This window comes from Hyperoodon ampullatus, assembly GCF_949752795.1.
Source record: "Hyperoodon ampullatus genome assembly, chromosome: 9".
NCBI classification, from domain to species: domain Eukaryota; kingdom Metazoa; phylum Chordata; class Mammalia; order Artiodactyla; family Ziphiidae; genus Hyperoodon; species Hyperoodon ampullatus.
In genome coordinates, this window is record NC_136922.1 from 95,079,538 (window position 1) to 95,103,027 (window position 23,490).

The window sequence follows — 23,490 nt, forward strand, 5'->3', positions numbered from 1 at the left end:
GCCGGAGATTAAGAATGTAACTTCATCAAAAAGTTAATGTTAAATGAACGGTTCATTAAAACTTTTTGTTTTAAAAAACCCCGACTTTCCCTAATAGCTATTTCAAGTAAGATCAGCCAGAAAGGCATAAAACCATCGGGGCGCTCACTTCCGAAAACTGAAGAAGGATGCCAAGGAGAGCAGGCTGGGGGGGGCAGCAGCGAGGCTGGGGGGGGCGGCAGCGCGCCCGGGGGAGTCGGTGTACTGGATGACGTACTCCGGGTAGGCCTGGTGCTTCTCGAAGACCACGAAGATGGAGGGGTCAGACATGCAGTTCACGCAGCTGTCGTACAAGACGTTGCCCTGACCCTCCTTCGCCGGGGGGCGGACCAAGGTGGCGTTGCCTCGGACGAATTCGCCCACCAGCACCCGAGCCAGGAACATCGTGTGGGACTTGGTGTCAGTTTTGCTGTAGTGGTGGGAATACGCGGCGTCCCGGGCAAAGTAGCTCCCTGCAAGGACACCAGGGCTGGGCTGGGCACCAGGCGACAGCCTGCAGCCGAAAGAGGCACGCCGGCGTCCTGCAACCCGGGCGAGGCCAGTGGCCTCTGCCCTCCCTCTACTCCCATCTTTCCAGCTTTTCCCTTGTAAGGAGCATCAGAGGGGTCACCAAACTCTGAGACAGAAAACTCCTTTCAAGTTAGGATACTACAGGTCTCTGGACACCTCGTTACTGAGCCCCCATCCCCCGCCCAGAACCTCCGTTTCCTGAGCCATGAAACGGGGCTGTTGGGCCCGACCTCCCAGGGCTGGTGCGGAACGTGGCTAAGACCCCACACACGGAACACGGCGCAGACACCGGCAGCCCAATGTACGGATTCATGAGCCCTGTCGAATGGGGGCCTGAGCCGGAAGCTGTGCCTACACATTCAGGTTCACAGCCCACCACTGGCTCTTGTGCAGCTCGACCCCGCAGCCGTCAGCACGCAGGACAGAAGCTAACGGACGGACTCGGCAGAGGGGCTGCTGACTGCAGATCACACCACTACGAGCTTCTCTCCATCTAGTAACCGTGTCGTGGTTACAGAAGAGAATGTTCTTGTTCTTAGAAGGTGTTACGGGGTGAAGTGGGGATGATGTATGCCACCTACTCCCAAATGGTTCAGAAATAAGGGAAGGGGTGATAAAGCCAATGTGAAAAGTGTTAAAGCTGATGAACTAGGTAAAATTTACGTGGGAGGTTTTTTTTTTTTAAGATTATTCTTGCACCTTTCCTGTGAGTTCGAAATTATTTTCACACAAAGTTTAAAAATAACTCAAAGTTTAAAAATAACTAAGAGACAGGAAAACGGGGAACTCACATTATAGTAAGAATGACATATTTACACGAGCGTATCTGAGCATTCAGATTTCTACTCTAAGGAAACAGCACAGGCAGGTGGGGACCTGACTCCGGGCTGGGAAGGGTCCCCCAGGGATGCAGACCCATTTCCCAGTGAAGCCAAACCACAGCCTAAGCAGGGCCACCCCTGCTCAAACCCTGGGTCGGGCCCAGGGCTGCACACAGCAGAATGAGAGTAAGGTGCCGCCAGCTGGGCCTCCCACATCCTGGCCAGCGCTGAGTCTGACCCGCTGGTTCAGCTCATGCTGGCTCCCCCCACGCCCTCCATCAATTTGCTTTAAAGTGGTTTCCGAGCCCTGGACAGCGAGGCCAAGAGGGTTCTGCCAGCAGGGCCGCCTCGCACTTACCCCTGCCGTAGGAAGTACCATGGAGACCACTGACCCGCCAGTCAAAGTTCTGCTGGCAGATGGCGTCGACGAAGTCGGTGCTGGTGCCGTGGAACAGCTGCCTCTCGTCCACTGTCTCCCGGCCGTTTCTCTTCTGCATCTGGTCCTTCTGCCTAGAATGACGGGAGTGAACGTGTGCTGGCGGCAGAGGACACCTGCCACCAAACACAGGCCGCCCAGCCCAAGAAACACATTTTATCAGCTGTGTCATGAGACCAGGAGCCACAGGTCCATGAGACTCCAGCCATGGGCCAGAAAAGGCGAGAGCAGGGCCTGGGTGAGAGCAGAGGGAAGCCTTCCCTCCAGGGCTCCAGGCCTGCATTGCTCCATGAACCCCCAAAGCAGACAGACCAGCCCTTGGAAGGCAAGTGTGCTTCTTCCCACCACCCACCACGCCTGGAGCTTAGCCAGGGGGTGGGGGTGGGGGCCTCCTTCTCCCTCTCCTGTAAGTTACCTTGATCTCATCACCAGAAACAGAGTTCAGATCACACTGCTCCAGCCTCTTGTGCGGAAGGTCAGCAGGAGCCCAGGCCCACTGTGGTGCCCTGCTGTGGGCTCCTCCCCACCCAGGCTAGTGCCTGAGAACATGCCAGTCCTCAGGCACAAGAAGGAGACCCCTGCTCTCTGGCTGCCAGGACAGCAGCTTTACACTCCCCAGGGTGTGGGTGGCTTATTCGGACCCGTCTCCTGTTGGTCTTTAGGGAGGCCGAGGGCACTAGTGCAGGAGCCAGCTCTGTCTCTAGGGAAGCCACAGCCTCCCATCTCCCTGGAGGAACATGCCAGCACTGAGCTTGTACGGATGAGGAGGTGGACAGGAGAGGGAAACAGCTCCTGATCCCAGCAGCACTGGACAAACAGTGGCTGTTTTCTCGGACTGTCCCTGCAGCGTGGGGCATGTCTGGTAAGCAGCTGGCTGAGGGCACAGAGGCACCAGCCCACCCATAGCGAGCCCCCAACGCACCACTGGTAGACTTCCCAGAGGGCCAGGTTCTGGACCCGCTCAATCTTCTGAACGCAGTAGAGAGGCATCGTGTTGGTGAAGCGGTTCCAGACCTTTCGAAACTCCTCTGAGGACGAAGGGAGGGCGATCCTCTGTAAGGGGCAAATAGTTTTACTCTGTTATCATCAAAGTGTAGAATATACATCTCTTCCCAAGGCTGCTCATGAAATGCCAGAACCACAGGCAAACCCAGACAGCTTCTACCACGCTCCCCTTTACTTCAAGGGGCAGTCTCTCCAGGCTCCGGATTTGTGCTATTTGTGGTCACTTCTCTCCTCTCCACTGTGAAGCCAGCCTAAAGGACAGGCAGGCGACGCTATGTGAGTACCACCCTGGCTGCCCCCAGCACACCCCTGCTCTTCTTCTGAGCCCACACAGGGCCGACTACAGAGTCGACAAGACCACGGAGCTGGTGCCAATGGATGTGGAACACACACATCTGGCAGAGAGGGGGCAAACCCTGCCACAGGCAGCAATGCTGCATGAGCCCCACACACGGCGAGCGCCGAGCGAGAGGCCAGGCTGGCAGACGGCACACAGCAGCCCAGGAGCTCAGCAAGACCCACGGGCGCCCCTCCCTCCCAGCTGAGCCCGCCCTTTCCTTAGCGTCTGGCTCTAGGAAGTAAAACTCCTGACGAGCCCAGAGGGGCCCCTGACTCGCGGGCCCCAACTGTCTCACAGAGTGACAAGCCACAAATCCCTGCCCTTGCAGCCCGGACCCCAAGCAGCCTCCCTGTTCCCGGCTCCACCAGCCTTGGCCCAGTGACAGCCTGACCCGGGATCACCGTCCTCCCCGACCAAGTGCAGCCGTATAATAACCACCTCACCCCCCAAAGACCGTAAACGATCGGGACTCTGTGTAAACATCCATGGGTCTCCGCAACCCAAAATCTGACTTTGGTTTCCTTGCTCCCGTCTCACTAGATGCCACCAAACCCTCTCCCTCAAGCCCTGCCCTCCCAGCCTGGAGCCTGGCAAGGACTCCCGCAGCTATCATGGCCCGCAGCTCGGCCTCCTGACCAGGGCACTCCACAGCTCGGCCCTGACCTCCCACTCCTGTCCCCCAGCCCCCGCCTATGCACGCCTTCCACCCGAGACACTCCGTGTCCTGACTTGCGTTCCTTCCCCAGCCAGTTCCCATCAACTGGCGTGTCCTTCCCCACCCTCTGCCTGTGTAAGCGCCAGCCATCATTAGGTGTGGACCAGGTGACACCTTCCTTGATCCCTGAAATACAGTCGCCTGGTCCCCTGATGGTCGAGTACTGTGTCTGAAAGTTGCCCAGCCCTCCACACGTCCTGCCAGGGCTGCTGGTGTCTGGGTGTGCTTTGTGCGGCTCCCAGGCACATGTTGGAAAAACCGATCTGCACAGTGCTTGCCAGGTCAGAGGCCAGTCAGAGTGCTCCACGTACACGGGGCGTCATCGGACACCGGCCTGAGCTCTCTACTCAACTCAGCGTGGCGCCCGCTGCAACTCGCTGAATAGACTGTTCCTTCTCTCATCTTCTAGTAAGTTCCTAGCACCTCCCAACAGCAACTCCCCTTTCAGATGGTCCTCATCACACCAAACCTTCTGCTGGCTTCTCCCTTTTCTTGCTTAGTAAAACTTTTATCAGCTAAGCAGCTCTTAAGCTCCTTATTTATGCCCTTCCTAGAAAATGTCCAGTTCGTCATCCTCCCTCCACCATACAGCCTCTCCCCTCGAGCCATGGCCACCTCCTGGGTAGTCATCTAGCCGTAAAATCCCCAAGATCTGAAAGAAACCAAACCTCGCACGCACCTCTCAGCGGCGGAGGACACAGCGTGGTCCACTCACACTCACCTGTGTCTAAGGACACCCTCCTCCCCAGCCTGGGGCAGTGCCAGTCTCATACCTTAAAGCCGGTGTCTGACAGGGCCAAGGGGTCCCAATGCTCAGGAATGGTCTTTAGGCCTTGGGAACTGACGCTGTTACAAAATGTAAAGAGAAACACTTAGTTTGTTCTTAGACATAAGTAGGTTTCCCAGGGGTGCCTCCAGCAGCCGAGGCCGTCAGTCTTGAGCGTCAGCATATGGTTCTGTAAAAGCAGGTAGGAGGCGAGGAAGCACACAACCACACTCTCCACCACGTGACAGCACTTCCATCTTTGCCGATGTGGTCAAAACCAAAACCAAACCCAAAACCAATCAGGCACAAGGGATCCACTTCTCACCTGTATCCCAACTCCAACACATAGGGACAGAGCCTATGACTAAAGCAGCACACCCAAACCCTCATCCATGATTCTGACATTCGAAGAGCCCTGAAACTTTCATTAAAAACAGCCTCGGGGCCTCCCTGGTGGCGCAGTGGTTGAGAGTCTGCCTGCCGATGCAGGGGATACGGGTTCGTGCCCCGGTCCGGGAGGATCCCATGTGCCGCGGAGCGGCTGGGCCCGTGAGCCATGGCTGCTGAGCCTGCGCATCCGGAGCCTGTGCTCCGCAACGGGAGAGGCCACAGCAGTGAGAGGCCCGCGTACCGCAAAAAAAAAAAAAAAAAAACAAAAAACAAAAAACAGCCTCAATGGGACTTCCCTGGTGACACAGTGGTTAAGAATCCGCCTGCCAACGCAGGGGACACGGGTTCAAGCCCTGGTCCGGGAAGATCACACATGCCATGGAGCAACTAAGCCCATGTGCCACAGCTACTGAGCCTGCATTCCAGAGCCCACGAGCCACAACTACTGAGCCCGCACGCCACAACTACTGAAGCCCGTGTGCCTAGAGCCCGTGCTCCACAAGAGAAGCCAGCTCAATGAGAAGCCTGGCTCAACAAAGAGTAGCCCTGCTCACCACAACTAGAGAAAGCCCGCGCACAGCAAAGACCCAATGCAGTCAAAAATAAATAAAATTAAAAATAAATTTAAAATGCTGTGAATTCAGAACACAATGATAAAAAAATTTTTAAAAACCCAACAGCCTCAATGAAACTAACAAAGCCTTGTAAATCAACTATACTCCAATAAAAAACAAATTAATTTAAAAAAACAGCCTCAATGACGTATAACTGGCACATAAAACAGTTTTTAAAACATAAAATTGATGTCAAAATTCATTTGGCAGTAGAAATTTGACTTGAACTGCTAAGAGGCTACTTGTGGTCTATATATATTTCCTTCTTAAAGTGACTATGCATTTTTTTACTGCAAAAAATATTAGCATGTTTAATTGCATGTGTCACATAATACAAAGCAGCACATGCTCTTTCTAAAAACGAAATAAAAATAAAAACTGATTTCTAAAAAACACATGGCCCAAAGGATTTAGAAATAAGGACTGTGAAACTCTAACTCCAAATCTTTCCTATTCAGTTTCAGAATGCTGTTCTTCCTACAATAGATCTACCTTCTGTTTCTGCTGGCATGAGACGTGTACCTTCATCCTAAGCCTCAAAGAACTCCCACAAATAACTTTCCTAGGAAAATGGCACAGTTTAAAAATAACTAAAAAAAAGGTCCCACAAGCAAGAATCAACCAGAAACAGACCCATGAAGACTTAAGATGCTGAAATTACCATGCAGATTATAAAACAGCTATTCTTTCTATGTTTAAAGAAATAAAAGACAAACTTTAAAACATAGGCAAGGTGAAGTAAGTCAGAAAAAGAAAAACAAATACTGTATGTTAACACATATATATGGAATCTAAAAAAAAAAAAAAAAAGAATGGTACTGATGAATCTAGTGGCAGGGCAGGAATAATGACGTAGACATAGAGAAGGGACTTGAGGACACGGGGGAGGAGGGGGAAGCTGGGGCGAAGTAAGAGTAGCATCAGTATACGTACACTACCGAATGTAAAATAATTAGCTAGCGGGAAGCAGCAGCATAGCACAGGGAGATCAGCTGGGTGCTTTGCGATGACCTAGAGACATGGGATGGGGGGGTGGGAGCCTCAATAGGGAGGGGATATGGGGACATATGTATGCATTATGACTGATTCACTTCATTGTACAACAGAAACTAACACAGTATTGTGAAGCAATTATATTCCAATAAAGATCTATTTTAAAAAAATCATATGCAAGGAACAGAAAACTGTAAAAAGACCTGGAGGATCTGAAAAGAAAAAAAACAAACAGAACTTGTAGAAATGAAAATACAATCCCTGAAGAAGAAGTTCAATGGACACAGGCTTACTAGCAGATGAGATGACCTAAAGAGAGGGTGAGCGAGCTGAAAGGCAGGGGCAGTGAAATGATTCAGAACGTGGCGCAGAGCAGGAAGGAGACGAACAAGGCAGGGAAGAAGCCAAGACACGTGAGAGCAGAGTGACAAGGTCTGAATCTGGTCAGAGCCAAACTGAATCTCCAAAAAGAGAGTAGCTAGGACAGCATGGGGGCAATTTTCAAAGAGAACTAATGAGACATACCAACCTACAGACTTAAGAAGCAGAAAGGATCTCAAACAGGACAAATAAAAACACATACCCAGACACACCAAAGTGAGAGTGCATAATACAAAGACAAACAGAAAATCTTAAAAGCAGCCAGAAGGGGCAAAAAAGTGATTCTGGAAGAAAGCATCAGTTAGACCAACAGCTGATTTCTCAAAAGCAGCAATGGAAACGAAAGCACAGTGGAGTGATATCTTCAATGTTTCAAGAGAAAATAACTACAAGTAAAATGTCTACACCCAGTAAAAATATCCCTAAGATTGATGGCAAAATAAAGACGTATTCAGGCAAAGAAAAGCAAATTTTTTTTCCCAACAGATCTTCATCTAAGGAAATGTGAAAAGACAGAGAAAATGGTATAAGTGGGAGTAAATTTAATGAAACAGTCATAATGTAAAAAACCAGTGTCTCATGAAGTTAAAAAATAGCCAGTCCAGAGGAGGGACTTGTGTCAGCTGGTAGGACAGCAAAGATACTGACTGACTTATACCTAAGTGAAAAACTCGTGTTGTAATTTCTAGAGTGGCCTTAAAAAAACAACAGTTAATAGAGTGCATAACTTCCCAACTAGTAGAGAGGAATAAATTAAATGACAAAATATATCAAAAAGAAGGTAAGAAAAAAATAAGACAATCATATGACAAAAACTTCATGGAAGATGAACGGACAGTAATGAACTAATAAACCAGATACCTGATGTGTAAATGCCACTTCAATCCTTAAACTTCTGAATATGGAGATCATATTCTATGACCCCATTAATTATGTAAATAGACGATCTGTTTCTAAAAGTGACCCACACAAGAGTCCCAGGTGGCCACAGAGGCCCAAGCAGACTTGCTTGCTGGAGTCATGACCACCAGTTACCGTCACACAAGTTGGAGGGAAGCACGACGCACTTCACTGCACCAACGTGTGCGACATAGCAGGGAGATCCTGAATCCCTTGTATCTTACTCTGAATTTAACCAAAATAACCTCTCTTATTTCTGACATGTGGTGTCTGCCATGGTCCCCTGAAAACTAAGTAGAGTGACAACAAAAGAGATCCAGTCTCAGAAAGGAGACAGATAAGTTTTTCTAAACTGCATCTAGGGTAGGCTCTGGATAGGGAGAGACTAAAAAATGACATCCAGAAGTAGGATGACTCATAGTTAACCAAAACTAAATCCAGAAGCAATCCACAGGGGAGACTGAAACGTTTAACTAACTAAATAATAAATATTTCTGCATGGTAAAATACTTCACAGACAAAGCCAAAAGGCAAACAACAAACGAAGAAAACACATTGCAATTTATATAACAAACCGAAGGCTGATCTCCCCATTAGACAGAAGACTCTTAATGTTTAAGAAAAATACCAAAATGTTGAGAGAAGAATGGACAAAAAGACAAGCAGTCCACTGAAAAAGAAAGGCAAATGGTCCTTACATGTAGGAAAAAATATGAAACCTCACTCATAAGAGAAAGTACATTAAATACACTGAAACACCCTTTCCCACCTATGAGAACAGCAAAAATTCAAGAGCTTGATGACTCCCTCTGTTGGCAAGGGGGAGGGAAGCAGGCACCTCACACATTCTGGGGTGAGTGCATAACGGTCCCACCCCACAAAGAGGAACCTGCATTTACCTTCTAGGACTCTAACCTGAGGACCCACCTCCACTAATATGAAATAGCACATACACCAGACATCCTTCGTGGTGTCATACTTGTAACAGCGAAAGACTGAAAAACGGCAAAACATCCCTCGAAAAGGGACAGATTAAACTATGGTACATGCAAATGATGGAGAACTGTGAAGACAGAAACAGAATTTAGAAGACTTCAATGAACTGAAAGGGACTAATTTTTTTTTCAATATTTGTATATACTGTGAAATGATCACAATAAATCTAGTAATGAGCTATTTTTAAGTGAAAAACAAAAGGTACAGAATAGGGCTTCCGTGGTGGCGCAGTGGTTGAGAGTCCGCCTGCCGATGCAGGGGACGCGGGTTCTTGCCCCGGTCAGGGAAGATCCCACAAGCCGCAGAGCGGCTGGGCCTGTGAGCCATGGCCGCTGAGCCTGCGCGTCCGGAGCCTGCGCTCCGCAACAGGAGAGGCCACAACAGTGAGAGGCCCGCGTACCGCAAAAAAAAAAAAAAAAAAAAAGGTACAGAATAGTATATATAGAATGTTACCTTTTATGCAAGAAAAGGAAAATAATAAGATACTTTTATGTATGTGCATTTGCTCATTTTTGCAAAAATAAACACAGAAAGATAAGCCAGAAACTGATGAAAATGGTTGCCCATCATAGAAACAGTGTGGAGATAACAGTGAGAATACTGACTACTGAGTGTATCTTTTCATACAGTTTTGACTTTTAAATCATGTTTTACACATAGCCAAAAATAAATTTTAATAAGAAAGGGAGGAAGGAAGGCACACTTGGCTTCGAAGGAAACAGGGAGCGGGAAACCCCAGGAGGTTACTTTGTTAGACTCACAGGTACTCTATTTGCTTGCATTGATAATACCTTTTCCCTCTAGCTTCTTTAAATGACCCTGCCATGCTCCACAAACACAACCACTGAAGTCCATCTGTGAAATCTTAAAAGAAGAAACAGAAACACTGTAAGTTCTCTGTGAAACAGAAACGAGCCAGATTTCTCCGGCTGATGGAAGGTGCAGTCCGCCAACAGCAGTGCTGGCTACAGCTCTGGCTACAGTCCCGGCTTGGGCTGTCACACACCCAGACTAATGGGCACCATGGTACCTCTCACCATCCAGGCCACCCTCCCCCAGTAAGTGGCCGTGGGGATTAGAGAGAACTGACCCCTCCCCCAGCTCCAATCCTAGCACACTTGCCTCAAGCCTAAAACTACTGATTCAGAGGGGTCTGATCAGTTTGCAAAGCTCACAGATTTGCCCATCAGCTGCAGGAGGGCCCTGCCTGCTCCTAAATGCATAGAAGGCCAGGCACTACCCTCGTGGCTTCTGGCAGCTTGTGACATAAGGGATCCCACCCTGGGGATGAAGTTGGCCCATTAGTGCCTGCAGCACCTGTTCTTGGTATTCCATGATATCCAAGTACTAAAATAATGGGGTTTTATTGGTGTAATTTTTGGTGTATTTCAACATTTACAAAAATTCAGGTCTGTGACTCAATTATTCACTTGAAAAGACAAGCTGATGAGCTGGCTTCAAGTCTAGAGTGGCTTGCAGATCACAACAAGCAGCCCTATAGTTACATATCACAATGCCTCAACCCACAAGGATAATTCTTTCTCTGTTTCAAAGCCTTTCCAACTAGTGGAATATGCATGTCAGCAGTCAAACTGCTACAGGTGACTCTACACTGGAATTGCCATTCATACATGACACAACTGGAGGAAAAAGAGGAACTTAAAATCCTTGGTTAGAAACAAAAACCACAGTTTGCTACCAGTGGAAAAAACCTGACTAACAAACATACACACAAATGAACAGAAAAACCCGAAGAGCTGTTTAAAAAGATTTCCCGCAAGTTATGAAACAAAAGATATAATCACTTGAAGATGGAAACAGAAAATATTAGGAGTTAGATTATTACTATTTCCGCACCATTCTCTAAGTTAGTCTAAACTAAGAAAGAACTTTTTGGCTTCTGGAAAAATCTGCACAAGAATACCTGATGTCTCAGTAACATCACTGGCAAACAAACTTAAAGATAAAACATCTAATTAAGTGATTTTTCTGGTGTCTTTTTCCTTTATTTTATGTTGTGTTTGGCTTATCATTTAATGCTTTGTTAACTACATCTGCATCATCGTTAAAATGATTATACACCAAACATTTACTTTTTATAACTTTGTTGTATTTTATAGCTTTATAATACATGCTACTATGTTTTCATTTGAACGTGGTAAATATACACTGGTTTTTCTGTTTCATGAAGCCTCAGCCTTCTTACAGATCACTCAAATGAGCAGCAGCACTTTGGTATTAAGTGAAGGGAAGTACAAATACACTCAGAGGAAGGCCAGGCACAGGACACAGAGACCGAGAGCGCCAGGGCGTAAGTCTGCAAGCCAGCTAACCCTCTTAGTGCTGTAGCTAGTCTGAGTAGGTTTTGTACCTGCAGCAGAGCACACAACAACTGATACACACACAAGTTCCCCAAATGCCACCTACCAGGTCTGCTTCAGCTTCACATCCTGGGGAGATACGTATTTGGGTCTCCGGCAAACCTTTCTAACTGTGCCATAGGCCAAGTTTTTCTGAACGAAGGCTGGGAAAACAAACAAACACATATACACATATGGGATAGCAATGTTTTATAAACACAAATTAAATGGGTTGGAAAGCTAATCCAAATGTAAAGCTCACAATCAGTCTGTTAAAAAAAATAAGGCAATTTTACACATTTCAAATATTCAAAAAGAAAACAGGTATGTGTAGGAGACTGGGTTTAATGAATAGATGAATGATTAGTAATTGACCTATCAATTATACATGAGTGCTTTTAAATTGTTCCTTCCAATCTTGTTTAAACTATTATTTTGCTCAGCAATTTTTCCCAGCTTGGATATAAAAAAGCTTCAGCCCGGCCTGAGACCGATTTACCACATCTTGAGCCAGTGGGATTTAGAGTTAATATAATAGTTTTACTCTTATGAGGTTTTTTTTCTTACTTTGACTAAACTTACCCTACAGAAATACTTCTCAACTTTTTAAAACCTGGACTGTCTTTAGTAAGTGAAATCCTTGCCCCATGCCCAAGATTCTCAGATTCCTCCTGAGGGCAGCAGTGGGGGGACGGGGGAACTATCTTTCATGTTGAAAAATCACAATACCTCTAAGTTAGACTACATGTCCTGACCCACCAGGAGAACTCTGTCAAGTCTTATTTTCTGCAGTAGAGTACAAACCATTTTCTTTCACTTGAAAAACTAACTCACCCTACTGCATTTCAGCATACACCCGGTGATCACCTAGGCGTGTGTCCCTCATGCCACAGCCCACATGGTCATCATGATGGGCACTCCTGGGGGGTCCCCACATTCTAATCGGGAGCCCATAATCCAGAGGTGGCTACCACAACCCCTTCAGTTACCCGTCACTCAACCTCCCACCAATACTCTGCTAATTAGCTTAAACGGGCTTTTTATTGGTCTGTTGACTAACACTGCAATGAACCTCAAATGAGTTTTTACTGGTGAAATGAAAAGGTATTCAAGATAAGTGAACTGGATAAATATATGCGAGATCCATTCCCCACTGTCCCCTAGACAGGGTAAACGTGAGGCCTTCTCCCTAATTTGCCCTTAAAGAGGATACACTAGGCAAAGTCTCTAAACAAGCCCTGATCTTGGGGATTCTGCCCAACTGACACCAGCTAACAGACATCAGAATTCTGCCTCTGGAGTCTTGGCATTTGCCTCGAGTGACTGTTTCACAACAGGAGTCTAAAAGGCAGAGCCAAGCCTTCCGTGGTCCTACAGAACGAGTCAGTTGTGCGTGTTTCTTACACGTCCCTGCTTCCTCATAAATATTTAGTTAATAAATGTGCGTGGCAGGTTGCGGTCTGAGACTTGCTTTCACTCTACCTAGTAGTCAGGTTATGAAGGGAGAAGTTAACTCACCTCAAAGTACTTCTGTGGCTACTGTTATGTACCAACAAACAAACAAAAGAATTGTGCCCACCCAAGTGAGCCTGAGTGAGTCTGCAGCAAACATGCTTTTTCTTGCAGTCTGCAGTGAACTCAATGTGTATGCTCTTCCCCACCCTCATCTTGACTGTTCTGTCCCCTGGGGCTGCTGCCTATGTTGAGAATGATAAAGGCTGCATCTGACATTTCTGGTTGATCTGTTTTGGTATTGTCCAGATACTTTATCCCTAGTTTTTTTGTTTTTTGTTTTTTGCGGTACGTGGGCCTCTCACTGTTGTGGCCTCTCCCGTTGCGGAGCACAGGCTCCGGACGCCCAGGCTCAGCGGCCATGGCATGTGGGATCTTCCCGGACCGGGGCACAAACCCGTGCCCCCTGCATCGGCAGGCAGACTCTCAACCACTGCGCCACCAGGGAAGCCCTGTCCAGATACTTTAAAGAAATATTTCAAACTACGGTCAGCAGGAGTCAGATGGGTGCCAGGTGTATAGACTTGTACTTCAGGCCTGTCCTGACTTATTATTTCATGTATTTCTCACCATCCCCTTTAAGGCACTTGTGTTTATCAGACTGTGGGTTGCAAACCACCTCACATGTGACTTGTGTTCCCCAGCTGACACTGCAGACTGTAAGCAGTTCTCACTGTAGAGCAGAAGAAACTTTTAGGCTCTCTGTACAGGCACATCGAGAGGGCAGCAATTCTACTTCAAGTAAAATCACGAGTGCTACAAACCACAAGCAAAACCAACTGGCTAAAAGCAGGCAGACAGAGTGGATTTAGGATAATTCACCAAAAACACTTTGCTGCCCTCCAAACAGAAGGTCCACAAAAATAAAGAAAATAATAAACTATGCTTAAAGGAAGGCCCACTTAATTTCCTTGAAAAATGCTGAAAACTCAGAGGGATTCAGAGTTTAAAATGTGAATTTAAAGGCAAAACTGAACTGAACAGGGATGGACTGATAAATCTCTGTGAAAATGCCTTGAGAGAAGCCACAAAAAACCTGAAACTTAAAAAAAAAAAAAAAAGTCACAAATAAGCCACTGGAAGGCCTGACCAAAGGGTGTTTGGTCTGTTTCTGTCTATCTGCCTGTCTGTCTAGGCAACCAGAACAAGCCAAGGCCCAGACTCAGGATACCATGAGCAGAGCATCTGAAAATCCGCTTCCCAACGATTTTTAGTTGAAGTGTGTGCCTACCACGGCCGGCCATCTGTGATGAAGGTGTCTACAGAAAGCAGAGCTGCACAGCAGAACCACTATGACACGTGTCAGCAACCTGGACACAGGGACGCCCATGGCCTAAAGGACAACCGCCACTGCCCACAGGCTGATGCTGCTTGTCCTCCACAAGGAGGGCTCCTGTCCCCTCCCATCCCCCTCCAGGCAGCTCCCCACCCATCCCCCTGGCGGGCCTCCATCCCCCCTTCCAGTCTGGCAGCGCTTCAGGAGCAGGGACCACCCCATCCTTCTCTTTCCTGGCTCTCAATGTGTGTGAGGACTTTCTCCAAGGTTAAAATGGAAAAGGCAAAGCCAGCAGATGATCAGGCCTTGCTGGGTGAGTGCAGCGGGTCAGGAAGCATCTTTTTTCTTTTGGCCAGATCAGGTGGCTTGCGGGATCTCAGTTCCCCAACCAGGGATTGAACCCAGGCCACAGCAGTGAAAGCCCGGAATCCTAGCCACTAGGCCACCAGGGAACTCCAGGAAGTACCTTTGAAGTCTAATTCGTATGTGTGCTTTCCTGCCTGGAACTTCAGAGAGGCAGCCTGGGGGTCAGACCCTGCGGCACAGTACGCCAGGTAGGCCTTCTCCAAATCGCTGTTGCCGACGCTGGTCACGGGGTGCTCCATGCCCTGTGAAGGCAAAGCCAGATACGAGGTGAAGGCAAGAAGAAGACAGACGCTGGGGGCGTCCGCACCACCCACAGATGTGCCCATGGTGGTTGTTTGTGTCCTGGGGGAGGCGGAGGAGAGGAGCCGGGCACGGGGCGGTGGCAGGAGAGGGAGGCACAGACAAGGAGCCGACGCAACTGCCTCCTGAAAGCTGCTCGGGAAACAGAAGCCCATACACGAGGACCCCGCTAACCCAGACAACGTATGGGAGTGATGAGAGAGAGGGCATTCAATTACTCGTGAGGGATGATACAACCCTTCAAAGGAAGGTGAAACATCAATGGTGAATTCTCAAATGCTGCTTCACGGAGGGCCTGAGCGACGCTACCTCCTCTGGCCCTTGTTCCCACCACCCTTTAATCAGAGTTCGGTTCTCCTTGCTGTGGTCTTTTTCTGGTCTCTTGGAGAGCTCTATTTTTTCAATTATCCATTTTGATCCCTCATCTTCTTTCCCATTACCTACATGGTATCGAAGATTTTGGAATGGACTGACTTTGAATTCTGGCTCTCGAATCTGTCTCCTCTATAACCTCAGCACGTTATTGGAACCTCTCTGAACCTCAATGATCTCAACTCTATGACAGGAATAACAACAGAATTTAAATCATACTCATGTCATTATACAATAGGACCATCCCATCCTCAAAGAACTGAAAAAGTGATTAAAATAAGGCACAGAGAGCCCTTAGCACAGTGCCTGGAACAAAAAGCAAAGGTGCCACAGAAATAGAGGCAGATACCTGGGCATACAAGTCTGAAGTTTGGAGAGGAATCTGGTCTAGAGACAGAGATGCAGACATCACTCAAGGTGGCCACCAATGTCAGAAGAGCGGGGGGTTCAGGCTAGACCCCGGGAAACGCCAACATTCACAAAGGAAAGTAGAAAAAAGAAGCCCATGAAGGAGACAGAGGAGGAGCAAAAAAGGAGAGTGAGGCTCAAATGTGACATATGAAACATTTTTTCAATAAAATAAATAAGAACTTTTAAATTTTTAAATAAATAAATAAAACAAAACAAAAGCAAGCACATAGATACAGAGGACAGACTGGTGTTACCAAAGGGGAAACAAAGGGGAGGTGAGGAGAGGGTGAAATGGGTAAAGGAGGCCAACCGGCAACAGATGAAAATAAACCTTTGGTGGTGAGCATGCTGTGGTGTATGTAGAAGTCAAGATACATCGTTGCACACATGAAACTCATGTAATATTAGAAAACAATAAGTAACTGAATAATTAATCTAATTAAAGAAAGAAAGGAAAGGAAGGAGGGAGTGGGCAACAAGCTGGGTGGAGACTGGCAATGCCACGGGATTTGGCACCTGGGCCCTTTGCCAGCGGCTATGGCTGGTGAGAGCTGTGCCGAACCGGGTCCCACCTCCTGCAGGCATTCCATGAATGGTGACCAGATGAACAGAAGTCAGATTCTGGCAAGTGGAGAAAGCAGAGATAGATGGGTTGTTTGGGTACAAAAGGGTGAAGGCAATTGTGGAGCTTTTAGATCAAACCAAAGGAGATCACAGGAGAGGGGAAAAGGCAAAAGGTAACTCGACACAAGAAGACTGTTGAGAATAATCCAGCCTGGATACAGGTTGGGGTAATGCGTCGTGGAGCCCACCACCTCAGGGACGGCAGGTTCAACGTGGGAAAACTCAGCGGGCCAAGAAGAGTAACACATTTATACACAAGATTAGGTTATGGATTAAACTGTAACCCCCCAAAAGACATGTTGAAGTCTTAACCCCCAGTACCTCGGAACGTGACCTTATTTGGAAATAGGGTCATTGTAGATGTAATTAGTTAAGATGAGATCATACTGGAGTAGGTAGGCCCTTAACCAACATGACCAATGTCCTTGTACGAGGACGGCCACGTGAAGAATGCTACTGATGAGCAGGTAGAGATCAGAGTGATGCATATACAACTGAGGAACGCCAAAGATCACCAGCAAACCACCAGAACTGAGGAAAAGACAAGCAAGAATTCCCTACAGGCTTCAGAGAAAACATGGCCCTGCTGCCACCTGGATTTCAGTTTCCAGCCTCCAGAGCTGTGAGACAACAAACCCCTGCTGTTCTAAGCCACCCAGTTTGTGGTACTTTGCTATGATGACCTAGGAAATTAATACAGGGTGGAGGCAACCTGGATCTGAAATTTGGGCGTATATCCTCAGCTCAGGCAGAAAAGAACCCAGTTTTTCTGATAATCAAGAGAAAACTGTCTTAAACTGGCAATTAGCAGAAAACTAAGAAAGAAATCCAATTATGGGGTGACATCAGAAGTGTGTGGAAAAGCAAGAGCTAGAATGGACAGGTCACCCTATGAGGGGCCCAGCTGTTGGTACAAAATGAGACCATACAGCCGAAAGTCACCGAGTCCACATGTGCACATATGAATGCACCAGCATGTGGTACGTTGGTAAAACCCACAGACAGGTTATTCCCAGAGATTCTCGATATTCTGAATACTCAATGTTCTAAATTATGCACTCCGGCTATACCGCAATAAAGGAGTAGCAGCCTAGAAAAGAAAAAGGGAAAACCCTAAGTTGGGTTGTTTGGAGGAGAAAGACCCCTGTCCCCAAAGTTGTGACAATGCAGTTTCTGAAGTCACCCAGGGTCCCGTGTCATCCCACTCAGCTCCCAGAAGGGGGACGAATCACCAAACAAAACGTGAGCGGCTGTCACATTTGCCAGTTGCTTCTTGCCTGCTGTGTGTTCCTCCATGACGTCTCCGGGTGAGCTCCAATCATCATCCTCTCTCTTGCTCAATGCCAGGCTTGGCCTCTGCCCTCCCCTCCTGACCAAACCCAGAGCAATGCTGGAGAGCCTCCCTGGACAAATCCAGGACAGACAGAAGGAACCCCAGGACGCTCAGAGAGGGAGACGGGTGGGGAAGAGGATGGACAGAGCAGTGAAGCGGGAAGGCCGGCGCTGGAAGAAGTGGAGAGGAAGCATGAGGGCGCAAGCCATCTCCTGAGAGTGACCGTGTCCGACTGGCCAGCGGGCACAGGCAGCAACACCTCTGTCCTTCAACTGGCCAGTCTATCCCCTGAGGATCTGCCAGTTGCAGGCATCATCCTCAGCAGGGGGGCACACCAGTGGCAAAAGCTCCCATGAAGCTCACATTACCGAGCCCCAGAGAAAAAGATATCCCAAGTGCAGGAGAAACTAAAGCCTTACTACTATAGCATCTTACAACCCAGAAGAATACAAATGTCTATTAGACCATATATCCCAATTTTCATTTGGGAGAAGGTGTCACTATAGAAATGGTGACCTCCCTATACTTATACCTCTACAGGTAACCAGGGGGCTCCCTTTAATCTGATTCATCCACGAACATCTTTGAATAATTGACAGCAGCAATTATTCGACACAGATACCAAATCAATAGCTGAAATCAGTCCATTTTCGTATACTTGCCCACCTTCTGTAAAGTTGCTGCTACAGATAAGGCAGAAAGCTAGCTTTGAAAAGCCTTCAACTTTATTCCACAGCTACACAAACACTCCAGCACACACAGGCACTTGCTCTGGAGTTACCTGCTCCACAGTAAGAGAGGCATCTTTCTACCCCGTTTAACGAAACGTGATCTCACTACAACTAAAGTCATTCAGTCGTAATGAACGAACAGAGAGCTAATTGTTCAAAGATGGAACTTCGTACAAATGAACTCTAAATTATCCCGTTTTGCCATAATTTCCGCAAAGCAAGTGCGTCATAAGGGGACCTGGGGATCTTTGGCTCTGTCAAGGGCTCCCCAGAGCAATCCTTGTGCCCATGTTTGGAAAGGTTCTCCCATCATGGACCCTCAGGAAGGAACACTCACCCTCTTTCCGTGACACTTACTTGTCTTCCATACTCCTGCCAAAAGCCAAATTCATCCTTCCAGTACCAAACCCACTCAGTGGTGAGGACAAAGTGTGGAGGTTTGGTGAGCGAGGAGGCCGTGGAGAGGCGGCGAGCCAAGGAGGCACCGAACGTCATGGAGTTAAAGTTCAGAAAACCAGTGAGAAAGCTACTGGTGCACCCGATCCTACAAAAGAACATGAGAAGTAGACTGAAAACCCACCAGCCGCATGGACTCAGATACTCGGCTCCCCCATGGTCTTCTAGATACTCAGCTGGAAGATGTGAACATACATGTGACCTGAACATTTACAAAAATGTGTTGGGGGGGGATGCGGGACTTGCTTTTTAAGATCCATTTTGCTGTGTGAAAATAATAAAATCACAGTAATATGGAAAACCTGTTATCATGACATTCCTTTCACTACACAGAAAACGCTGGTTAAAATATTCTTTTTTAAAATGCACTGCTGAGATGGCAAGAAACAGAAATCCTCAGAAGCCAAAAATAGTTAACATACATTGAATGCATGTGGGGTGGGCCAGCCCCTGTATGAAGTGCTTTGTACATATTAAGGGATTAAGTCTTCATAACACTGAAGTTGCAACTTATCCCCATTTCACAGATATGAAAACAGAAGCCCAGGAAGGTTCAGAAACCTGTCCAAGGTCAAACAGCTAATAGATGGCAGAGGTGGGGTTTAAGTCAAGCAGTTTGGCAGAACAGACTGTACTCTGAGCCACCAGGATCTCCTCCCTCTCCAAATGCTGAAGTGCCCCAAGAGCAAAGGGAAGGTCTGGAACCAGACAGGTGAATGAGGACTAAAGCCAGGGGCTGTCCAAGGGCAGTGTCAGCGAGTAACAACAAAAAACCCTGTTTTTAGCAGCAATGAGGAAACAGAAAACAAATATAGGATCTGAATATGGTCGGGGTCAAATCTCCGAAGAGATACTTCTGCTTAAAACCGTGACCCTAAAAGACTACATACCCTTAGTGAAGGGAGGCCAGGAAAGGAATCTGCTTTGCAAAGAAAGTCAGCAAGAAAATTTGCCTGTGTCAGTGTTTGCTTTAGATGGAAAGGAAGAAAACTTCCACTGAGAACTCATAAACCACTCAGGCCTCACAAAAGTTAATTCACACTTCCTGCGTGAGAATTAACTTGAAAGACTCACCATGGCAGTTCCCAGAGAAGCAAACACAAATCCCCCCTGGAAGGAATTCACCTTCAACTCAGGCCTCAAAAGAATTTCCACAGGTAAAGTTTCAGCAAACATGGGCTTACAATCAAATAAATCAGAAACAAGACACCATGAGCAAAACCCAGCAAAAACAATCAGTCCACCAAAGACAACAAACATTAGAGTTCTTGGATATAAATATGCAATATGTATGAAGTGTTTTTGAAAGTTAAATTGAGTATCAAAAGTATGAGTAAGGATAAAGAAACTATAAGAAACTGGACAGCCACATGTAAAAGAATGAAATTAGAACACTCCCTAACACCATACACAAAAATAAACTCAAAATGGATTAAAGACCTAAATGTAAGGCCAGACACTATAAAACTCTTAGAGAAAAACATAGGCAGAACACTCTATGACATAAATCACAGCAAGATCCTTTTTGACCCACCTCCTAGAGAAATGGAAATAAAAATAAACAAATGGGACCTAATGAAACTTTTTGCACAGCAAAGGAAACCATAAACAAGACCAAAAGACAACCCTCGGAATGGGAGAAAATATTTGCAAATGAAGCAACTGACAAAGGATTAATCTCCAAAATTTACAAGCAGCTCATGCAGCTCAATATCAAAAAAACAAAGAACCCAATCCAAAAACGGGCAGAAGACTTAAACAGACATTTCTCCAAAGAAGACATACAGACAGACAACAAATACATGAAAGGATGCTCAACATCACTAATCATTAGAGAAATGCAAATCAAAACTACAATGAGGTATCACCTCACACCAGTCAGAATGGCCATCATCAAAAAATCTACAAACAATAAATGCTGGAGAGGGTGTGGTGAAAAGGGAACCCTTTTTGCACTGCTGGTGGGAATGTAAATTGATACAGCCACTATGGAGAACAGTATGGAAGTTCCTTAAAAAACTAAAAACAGAACTACTATATGAGCCAGCAATCCCACTACTGGGCATATATACCCTGAGAAAACCATAATTCAGAGTCATGTACCACATGTTCATTGCAGCTCTATGCACGATAGCCAGGACATGGAAGCAACCTAAGTGTCCAATGACAGATGAATGGATAAAGAAGATGTGGCATATATATACAATGGAATATTACTCAGCCATAAAAAGAAACGAAATTGAGTTATTTGTAGTGAGGTGGATGGACCTAGAGTCTGTCATACAGAGTGAAGTAAGTCAGAAAGAGAAAAACAAATACCGTAGGCTAACACATATATATGGAATCTAAAAAAAAAAAAATTTTTTTTTTTAATGGTTCTAAAGAACCTAGGGGCAGGACAGGAATAAAGACGCAGTCGTAGAGAATGGACTTGAGGACCTGGGGAGGGGGAAGGGTAAGCTGGGACGAATTAAGAGAGTGGCATAGACTTATATATACTACCAAATGTAAAATAGATAGTGGTAAGCAGCCGCATAGCACAGGGAGATCAGCTCGGTGCTGTGTGACCACCTAGAGGGATGGGATAGGGAGGGTGGGAGGGAGACGCAAGAGGGAGGAGATATGGGGATATATGTATATGTATAGCTGATTCACTTTGTTATAAAGCAGAAACTAACACACCATTGTAAAGCAATTATCCAATAAAGATGTTATAAAAATAAATAAAATAAACTATAAGAATGAACCAGGTAGGGCTTCCCTGGTGGCACAGTGGTTGGGAATCTGTCTGCCAGTGCAAGGGACACGGGTTTGAGCCCTGGCCCCGGGAGATCCCACATGCCACGGAGCAACTAAGCCCATGTGCCACAACTACTGAGCCTGCACTCAAGAGCCCACAAGCCACAACTACTGAGCCACGTGCCACAACTACTGAAGCCTGTGCACCTAGAGCCCACGCTCCGCAACAAGAGAAGCCACGACAATGAGAAGTCTGTGCACTGCAACAAAGAGTAGCCCCCGCTTGCCGCAACTAGAGGAAGCCTACACACAGCAAGGACGACCCAACACAGCCAAAACTAAAAACAAACAAACAATAAATTTATATATATAAAAAAGAATTAACCAGATAAATTTGAAGGAAAAAACAGAACCTTCAGAATTAAATAATATAATAATTAAAAATTTTAAACCACAATAGATAGGACACAGTGCAACTCAGACAAGGCTGAACTAGTGAACTGGGTGAACAAATGAAGCAATTCCCCAGCATACAGCAGAGAGAATGAGAGAAGTTAAAAGACATAAAAGATAAAGTAAGAAGATCTTAACATATGTCTAATCAGAAGTTCAGAGAAGGAATACTTGAAGAGATCATGCCTGAGGAGCTTCCAGAATTGATTAAACATAAAGCCTCCCACTCAGAAAGCACAACAAATTATAAGTAGATTAAATAAATATAAATCCACACATAGATCTTAGTGAAACTGTAGCACCAAAGAATGATGAGATATTTAAAGTAGTCAGAGAGTAAAAAGAGATTACCTATCATGATGGGTTGAACTGTGTCCTTACAAAAATATATTCGAGTCCTAACTCTTGGTACCTGTAAATTTGGAAATACGGTCTTCACAGATGTAATCAAGTTATGATGAGGTCATACTCAATTAGCTTGAGCCCTAATTCAATGACTGGTGTCCCTATAAGAAGGAAATTTGGACACAGACAGAGACACATGGAAGAAAGCCATGAGACAGCAAAGGTAGAGATTACAGTAATGCAGCTATAAACCAAGGAATGCCAAGGAACACCAAGGACTGCTAACAACCACCAGGAGCTAGGAAGAAGCAAGGAAGGATCTTCCCCTGGAGTCTTCAGACAGAGCATGGCCCTGCTGACACCTTGACTTTGGACTTCCAGCCTCCAGAACTATGACAATAAATTCTTGCTGTCTTAAGTCACCAAGTTTGTGGCAATCTGTTATCGTAGCCCCAAAAAACTAACACATTTATACTGACAGCTAACTTCTAAATAGAAGCAATGGAAGCAGAAAACAATGGAATAATCTTTGAAGAACTGAGAGAAAATACCCAATAAAACTATCTTTCAAGAATGAAGATGAAATAAAAACACTTTCAGACAAACAAAAAATACATCTGCCCCTAGACTCTCACTAAACTAACTTCTAGAAGATGAACTCAAAGGAAAATGATCCTCATGGAAACATATGAACAAAGGAATTGTGCACAAAAACAAAATGGTAAACCTAAATGTCCATCCACAGATGAATGGATAAAAAAGATGTGGTACATATATACAATGGAATATTACTCAGCCATAAAAAAGAACAAAATAATGTCATTTGCAGCAACGTGGATGCAACTAGAATTATCATACTAAGTGAAGTAAGTCAGAAAGAGAAAGGCAAATACCATATAATATCACTTATATGTGGAATCTAAAACATGACACAAATGAACCTATCTATGAAACAGAAACAGAAACACGGACATAGAGACAGACTGGTGGTTGCCAAGGGGGAGGGGGCTGGGGGAGGGATGGAGTGGGAGGTTGGGTTTGGCAGATGTAAGCTTTTATATATAGAATGGATAAACAACAAAGTCCTACTGTATAGCACAGAAAACTATATTCAATATCCTATGATAAACCATAATGGAAAAGAATATCTAAAAACATGTATATACATGTATAACTGAATCACTATGTTGTACAGCAGACATTAGCACAACATTGTAAATCAACTATACTTCAGAGAGTTCCCTGGTGGCCTAGTGGTTAGGATTCCGGGCTTTCACTGCTGTGGCCCACGTTTAATCCCTCGTCA

At 46.1% G+C, this 23,490-nt stretch overlaps 1 protein-coding gene across 1 annotated transcript in view; it reads right to left on the reverse strand.

Moving 5' to 3' along the window:
- Window positions 1-144: 144 nt before the first annotated feature.
- The window catches only part of PARP12 (poly(ADP-ribose) polymerase family member 12), a gene marked incomplete at its 3' end in the record, with an annotated part of 45,295 nt that continues 21,949 nt past the window's right edge, over window positions 145-23,490 (reverse strand). Inside the window, exons 6-12 of the mRNA XM_079711861.1 lie at window positions 18,549-18,735; window positions 14,521-14,662; window positions 11,334-11,430; window positions 4,640-4,712; window positions 2,729-2,859; window positions 1,729-1,880; window positions 145-491 (exon numbers count right to left, since the gene is read on the reverse strand). Coding sequence (XP_079567987.1) covers window positions 145-491; window positions 1,729-1,880; window positions 2,729-2,859; window positions 4,640-4,712; window positions 11,334-11,430; window positions 14,521-14,662; window positions 18,549-18,735 — 1,129 coding nt within the window. The remainder of the gene's footprint in view (window positions 492-1,728; window positions 1,881-2,728; window positions 2,860-4,639; window positions 4,713-11,333; window positions 11,431-14,520; window positions 14,663-18,548; window positions 18,736-23,490) is intronic.